At 35.1% G+C, this 7,855-nt stretch overlaps 1 protein-coding gene across 1 annotated transcript; it reads left to right on the plus strand.

Moving 5' to 3' along the window:
• The first annotated feature begins 2,030 nt into the window (after positions 1–2,030).
• LOC104596760 (cytochrome P450 71A9-like) lies at positions 2,031–5,263 on the plus strand. The gene is made up of 2 exons (XM_010258040.3): positions 2,031–3,010; positions 4,232–5,263. The coding sequence occupies exons 1-2, from the start codon at positions 2,105–2,107 to the stop codon at positions 4,844–4,846; spliced, it is 1,521 nt and encodes a 506-aa protein (XP_010256342.1). The 5' UTR covers positions 2,031–2,104; the 3' UTR covers positions 4,847–5,263.
• Positions 5,264–7,855: the final 2,592 nt, after the last annotated feature.

The following is a 7,855-nucleotide window of genomic DNA, read 5'->3' on the forward strand; positions in this document are numbered from 1 at the left end:
GGGTCTTTTTCATGCATATGTATAAATGCTATTTGAATCTTGTTCTGTTCAGGATATTGTATCCAAAATCAGAAAATATATGTTTTTAAGATTAGAAAAAGAAAAACATAGGATCCGTTTGATTTGCAGGAATAGGGGTTTGGAATTGGAATGGGCTATTCCGATTCCAACTGTTTGGTTAGACAGAATCAGAATCTCATTTCCATTCCTGCTGGAATGGCATTCCCCTATTTGAGGGAATGGTTATTTCCTGCCCTTCCCTTGGGAATAAAATTCCATTCCGATTTTAATTTCCATTTCTATTCTTGTTTCACCAAACAGACAATGGAATGGATCATTCTGATTCCGAATTGGGAAGATTTTGATTCTAATTCCAATTCTGATTTTAACTAAAAACCAAGCAGACCCTTAAAATGAGTCTTGCTTGAACTTCATCCCTCTGCAACCCTAAATCCACATGTAAGCAAGGATCAGTAGGGAAGAGATGTTAAGTAATTGTATACACTAAGGCAGATACTTGGTAAATAAGAAGAAAAAGGGGAAATAAAATATTGATGGTTTGTACCAAGAATTGATGTCGGCAGGCTTTGACTATATTTTGTATGAAAAACCTTTAAAACGTTTAAAAAATGTCTATATCATGTTCGGAAAAATAAACGTGTTCCACAAGTTATATAGAAACAAATATAATAAAACATTTTAGCTTCAAAAATCAAAGCCAGTGGTCTAGTCTCCATGGCATCTAAGCATATTAGCTATTTACTTGTACAATTAAATTATTGAGGTTTTGAAGTACAGAAGAGCATACAAGAAAGTAACTCGTGATGATCTTGGAGGACAAAATCCTCTAATTTGAAATTTACATGCGAAATAACCACCCATACCAGAAATACCCATTTAAGGTTCGGATAAAGGCGAACCGTTGTTGACCCGGATGGTTCGATCATTTGGCCCGAAACTGTTCAGACAATTGGTTTCGATTTATCCCTAACCTGGTCTTCTGTAAAATTATTTAATGATACGCTGATCCAGACAATTGAACCACCAACCCATTTGACCTAGACAATAAATCTATTGATTTAAAAACCGGTGGCTAAAATGGTTTCAGTTCTAAGTCAATTTTTAAAACTTTGATTCAGAACATTAAAGCTTGAAAACTAACACTAGAGATGGAAGTATGATCCTTCCTAATTAGAGTTTAGGGTAGGTTTTCAAAAACCCAAAACTCTGGTGATTAGGGACGGGGCAGGGATGATATTTGTCCATCCCATCCCACCTAGGTGCCCTTGACTTTCATTAGGGGTGGTCATGGGTCAGTTGGGTAAATATTGCATTGAAGCTAGAGCTGAGTTGCTCTATCCTTAAAAACAAAGCAATAAGTATTTCAGTAATTAAGCTCATATTTATTGACAGCTGTCATGAACATTTGGATCTCGTGCAAGAATAAAATGATGTTGAACATCGATGTTAGGAATATTGTATCATTTTCTTATAAAAATGATGTTGAACATGTAAAGTCATGATACTTATTTTTTGTTTGGAATAAGTGCAGCAACATTTTTAACATAGTCTATATTATCCAACGTCTAAAATGACGCCATACTAACGTTATATTATTGCACCACTGGTAATAATGTATATTAAAAAAAAAAGAACAGTTGCTCCGAACCACGTTTTTCAATTTCCAAAGGGTGTTGAACGTTATGTGCCTTGTGGCGCCGTTTAGCTCAGTCCACTGTCCACCTCTGAGAGCAAAAACTTTTATTGCTTAATCCCACCAATAAAGAATCTTTTGTGCAATCACGGATGGATTACAAGACATGGCCACGCTTCCTTGTTCCTGAAAATTTTTGCACTATCCGACGATGTTGCTTTAACTTCCACCTTCAACCTTCCCTATTATATAAAATTGGCAAATAGTCAACCTATCTTTTTTTTTTTTCTTTTTTAAAACCTACACCGTCTCAATGGAGGAATCTTTCAATACAAATATACTGTGGGCCCCTCTGTCAAAGACGTGGGCCCCTCTGTCACTATATATAGATTCCACTGGCCGTAGTCCATAGCCCATAAACTAAACCTCATCACTCAAAAGACAGAAACCATGTTACAGTTGCAGCTGTTAGCTTTTCTTCTGGTTTTTCCTCTGTATTTCTTGTTTCGTCTGCTCAAACATGGCAGATTTCATGTTATTCCAAGAAATGGGATTCTTCCACCAGGTCCCCCTAAGCTTCCCTTTATTGGGAACTTACATCAACTGAGTGGCTCGTCTCCTCATCGCGTGCTACGTCAACTTTCTATGAGATACGGCGCGCTCATGTCTTTGCAACTCGGTTTCGTGCCAACTCTGGTGGTTTCTTCTGCAACAATGGCGAGGGAGTTCTTGAAAACTCACGACCTTAACTTCGCCACTAGACCCTCCCTCCTTTGCCAGCAGAAGCTGTCTTACAATGGCTCCGATTTGGCTTTTGCACCCTATGGCGATCACTGGAGGGAGGTAAAGAAGATTTGCACTCTTGAGCTCTTCAGCGCCAAGAGGGTGCAATCTTTTCGGTTCATAAGAGAGGAGGAGATTTCTCTACTGGTCAAGTCCATTTCCCAGCTTGCTTCTTCTTCCAGCTCGGCCAATCTAACCCAGATGGTGTTTGATCTCACAAACAACATAATTTGCAGGATTGCTTTTGGTAAAAGCTTTAAGCACGAAGGGTGCCAGAAGAGTTCATTTCATGAACTCCTCTTTGAAGCTCAAGCCTTGATGGGTCGCTTCGCTTTCACTGACTATTTTCCAGTGGTGGGATGGCTGTTTGATGCTCTCACTGGACTTCATGCTAGGCTGAAGAGGAACTGCCGAGGCTTGGATTTATTCTACCAACATGTCATCGATGATCACCTCGACCCCAGGAGGCCAAATCCTGAGAAAGAAGACATCACCGACATATTGCTTCGAATGCAGAAAGATGGATTAAGTTCAATTGATCTCAACATGAATGACATCAAAGCTATGATCATGGTATTAAATCTTCTTTCGGGGTTTATTCCTTTAAATAATACAACAAATATATACATCATTTCGTTATTTGTTCTGTCCGTGTCCGTGTTAATTTGAGATGAGAGAACTCTTAGGTTCTGTTTGTTTAATGTGCAAATCTGAACCAATACAAATTTTGTTTCGCACCAGTTCGGTTTCAAACCACTTTTTCTACTACACTGTCATAGTGCAGGGTCAAATCTTGAAATGATGTAATGATGCGGCCTCATCTTGACTTCAAGATGAAGTGACGTTTTGGTTTTGGTGAGACCACACTAAAACATTCAAGCCTAGTTAATTTTTCCATTTTAGCCCCGTGATACGATTGGCATTGTCGTATCAATTTTCCTTTGTATCGTACCAATCTCCTGTTTGACAAAAAAAAACATGTGTACGTTTTTCTATCTTATTTACACCTTCTAGCAGTAGAAATTTTGTATCTCAAAAAATTTATACAAAATTTGCATCACCATGATTGGCCCCCTCACACCAGATTTCTTCTCCCTCTTATTTCCATTCTCTTTTTCTTTTTCATACATTTTTCTTCCTATGCTTTTTTTACAAACAAAAAAGACAAATAAAAGCAAAAAGATGTATGTTTTATTCTTTTTCATTTATTTATGCTTTTTCATTTTAAATGTTTCATGTTTTTGTTGTTTGGTTAGATTTCACTTTAAACGTTTTTTATTCTTTATCTCAAATTAATACCCATTAAAGTATGTCACATCAGCATTTGGTTTCAAGAAACGGGGCATTAGAGGAAATAAGAATTTGATGTTTCTCCAAATGTTCCATGCACAAAAATCAAAGTGTTTCAATTTTTTATCATTTATTTGATAAACGGTAAAACTGAACATTTGTTTTATTTTGTTTCATATGCATTAAACGCCAACGCGTATGTGGTGCTGGTGCAAGGGTATTTTTTCAATAAACTCCCATGAAATCAAACACATCCTATATCAGAATTTACACTTCGCCTATATTTTACACTTCCATGTATTGACATCAATCGAAATGAATTTTGCACTGCAAATAAACTGACTCTTAGGTTTCATTTGGAAGGAGTATAAATACAAATGTATAGAATGCAAAACTTTATATTTTATATTATTTGTATGTATTTATACTATACATATTTGTATTTGTAGTCCTTCCAAATTGAGCTTTAATGGTGATTTCTGTTTTCGTTGCTTCTATCTGCAGAACATTTTCTTTGCCGGAACGGACACAAGCAGTGCAGTCGTGATTTGGGCAATGACAGAACTTTCCAAAAATCCAAAAGTGATGCAAAAGGCACAAGACGAAATTAGAGGCCTCATCGGCAATAAAGGATACGTAGATGAAGACGACCTACACCAATTTCATTACCTCAAGTGTGTAATCAAGGAGACGTTGAGATTGCACCCTCCAGGCCCATTGCTGGTTCAGCGAGAAGCTAGAAACCACTGCACTATTGATGGGTTTGATATTTATCCCAAAACTAGGGTCATTATCAATGCATGGGCCATTGGAATGGATCCTGAGACTTGGGAGAACCCAGAAGAGTTCCTACCAGAAAGGTTCTCAGATGGCTCCGTAGATTTCAAGGGACAACACTACGAATACATTCCATTTGGTTCGGGCCGAAGAATGTGCCCTGGAATGAATCTAGGAATGGTCACTGTGGAACATACACTTTCAAATCTTCTGTATTCGTTTGACTGGGATCTGCCTGTTGGGATCAAGATGGAAGATATCGACATGGACGAGCTACCAGGCGTAGCTGTGCACAAGAAAAATGACCTTCGCCTTCTTCCAATCAATTTCAATGGACATTAAGGCTATGTTTGGTTTGAAGAAAAAAGAAGAAAAACATAAGAAAACCTGTATAAGGTTTCCTTATAGTTTTCTTCCATTCCCTATTTTTTCCTTCAAACCAGACAGCATAAGGCTGCATTTACTTCTAATTAATGATGCTTCGTGCTATGGAAGCACTACCAATTTAAGACCAAAGGAACCGTATCCAAGACGACGATATGTATGGTCTGGAAATTCTACGTTGTGTTTAGGAAATACAAATATATATATATATATATATATATATATATATATATATATATATATTGACTCTATTTCTATGTAATGAATCTAGTTTTTTTTCTTTTTCTTTTATTTTTCTAATCTGATATAAGTGGGTCCCATCTGTTAAGTAATATTGTAAGATAATAGAAGAAAAAAAAAATGTTTGCCACTAAAGCTCAAGAGTACAAAAGTGGGTTCACTGCATATATCTAGTTTAATTGGTTCACCTTATATTATAATGGTGTTTGGTATTAATGCATTTATCTACCAAAAGTGATGATGACAGTTTTTATGGTGGCATTAAAATTAAATGAGATCAAAGTTTGCATCCAAGAAAGGCATATATATTTCAACGTTAGAATTAGAATTGTATTGCATGATTACAACTAAATATCTTTTGACAAGCAAATTAATTTATGAATGTAAAACTAAATTAACTTTGCATTTATATGGACAAAAATATATTTGTATTTATACTTTATTTGCATTCTTACTAAATAGAGCTTAATCATTTTGTTAGGACTATGTTTGATTTGAAGGAAAAGGTAAGGAAAAGAAGGGAAAAGTGAGGAAATTTATATAAAGTTTGTAAAGATTTTCTTATCTTTCCTTTCCTTTTTCTTTTCCTACTTTTTCCTTTAAACCAAACACAACCTAAGAATTAATTATTTAAATATGCCCTTGATTTCATAGATGACTCCGCTTGACACATATATAGGCCTTCCAGCTATTAACATGGTGTCATATCTGTTACATTTTGTCATAATATCAGTTTTATCCCTTCTATTTCAAAAATCCAAAGCTACGTACCCAACATCTAAGTCTCCGAATTGATGATGAGAAGACCTTGAAGTTGTTCCATTAAATTGATTTCATACTTCTGAAGGAGTTTAGGACCACTCCTACGTGCTAGGGTTCCCAACTCAGACGCTGTGGACGTAGGAGCGGACCACTCCTACGTTCGCTCTTGTTTCTGACCACTAGTTCATTGTAGTTTGGATATTGGATCTTATATTACTGGTTCGCTTTAATTATATAATGTTATCTTGTAGCTTTACTAATTGTTTGTACACGTTCCCATTATACTTGTATAAAAAGTAGGATAGAAAGTAATATGGTTTCCATGCACAAATTTATTTTGCTTAATCAGTTTGTTAGTTTACCCATTTTATTTATAGTCTCAGCTATAAGAAAATAGTATTAAACTTGATTCATATACAGTAAAATGTTCAGAAGGCCTATATTGGGTAATGTGACAGAATACAGATGAATAAAAATCAGGGTTTTCCTTCTTTGAAATTATTACAATTAGGGGTGGCAAATGGGTGGGTTGGATTCGGTTGGGTAAGTGTTAAATATCAATTCACTCATATTGACCCACCAACCCATCATGATCCATCACCAATCATAGCTAAAGGGTCATAACCAACTCTAACCCTAACCCACCCTGACCCACCCATATTGACCCACTGACCCATCTATATTGACCTTTAACCACCCTCACCCATACTAATCCACTTACCTTCACTTATAAATACAAAAATGGGTCAGGATGGACCCGTATACACAAAATAATGAATTTTGAGAGATTAATCTCTTTCAAGATTGTCACGTGACAAAAACGAATCAAGTCAACTTGTATACCCAAAAATTCAAAAAATGTAGATAAATGCAGAAAATTGAAGAAAAATTACAGAAAATGCAAAAAAAAAATACCAAAAATTGTAGAAAAATACAAAAAAGTTACCAAAAATTATTTAAAATGCTAAATAGATTTAGAAAATTCAGAACTTTTGCAGAAAAAATCAGAAAATATGCAAAAAAAAACAAAAAAATGTATAAGAGGTGTTTTAATAATGAACAACCTAGATGATAGTTTTAGTAAATACATGAAATTATAGGGGGTGTCAACATTATATAACTAACTAGCCAGTGGACCATGCTTAGGGGGAAATTGTTTTTTAAGAAGCATATTTTTAAAATATTTATTATCTATTTCTATTTTATTTCAATTGTAAGTCATATTAAACTTTATAGATTTATGCCAATTAATTAACAATATAGCTAGTTGAAAGTTTTTGGGAGGAAAGATGAGTTAGTTGAATGCTAGCTTTCCCTTGAATTAGATGTATATTTTATCAATTGGAGAAGTAGATAAAATTTAGGAAGTCTTATTTTTATGATTTTATTTAGCATATAAAAAAAGTTCAGGAGTGAACAAATGAAAGAGAACTCGAGCAATTTTAATTTTCATTTTATGAAAGCCCAAGGCTGATTCCATTAACAATAGAATTAACAGAAAATGAAGCTAGTGGTTTAGTTCATAGAAAATAACTGCTTCATTAACAGAGCTCGAATCTCCTATCCATTCATAGGGAGATGTTTCCAATATACAGTTGTAGTGTCATGTGGATAGATGTGAATAGGATTTTTGTGGACAGGAGATCTGGAGTCCTATTAACAGCTTCATTGTTTGATCTGAATAGGGATGTACTTTATAAAAATATGTTGTGTATTAATTGTATTTGAACGACAATCTATATTTACATGCTTACAAATATTTTCATATAAAATTGGGATCACCTATCAACTAAATACTCTAACACGTTCCAGCACTCTATCAACAAGATCTGATACCACATATCTCACACTCTTATAAAAATGAAATGCAACGTACTTTATTGGCAGGAGATCCCGATCCCTTCAAAAAGGGAATACAGCAATGGATCCTGCTCATGGGAAGGAATTGAAACGAGATGGAATCAG

The sequence above is a fragment of the Nelumbo nucifera genome, chromosome 5, assembly GCF_055504915.1.
Source record: "Nelumbo nucifera cultivar China Antique chromosome 5, China Antique-T2T, whole genome shotgun sequence".
In the NCBI taxonomy this organism is placed as follows: Eukaryota; Viridiplantae; Streptophyta; class Magnoliopsida; order Proteales; family Nelumbonaceae; genus Nelumbo; species Nelumbo nucifera.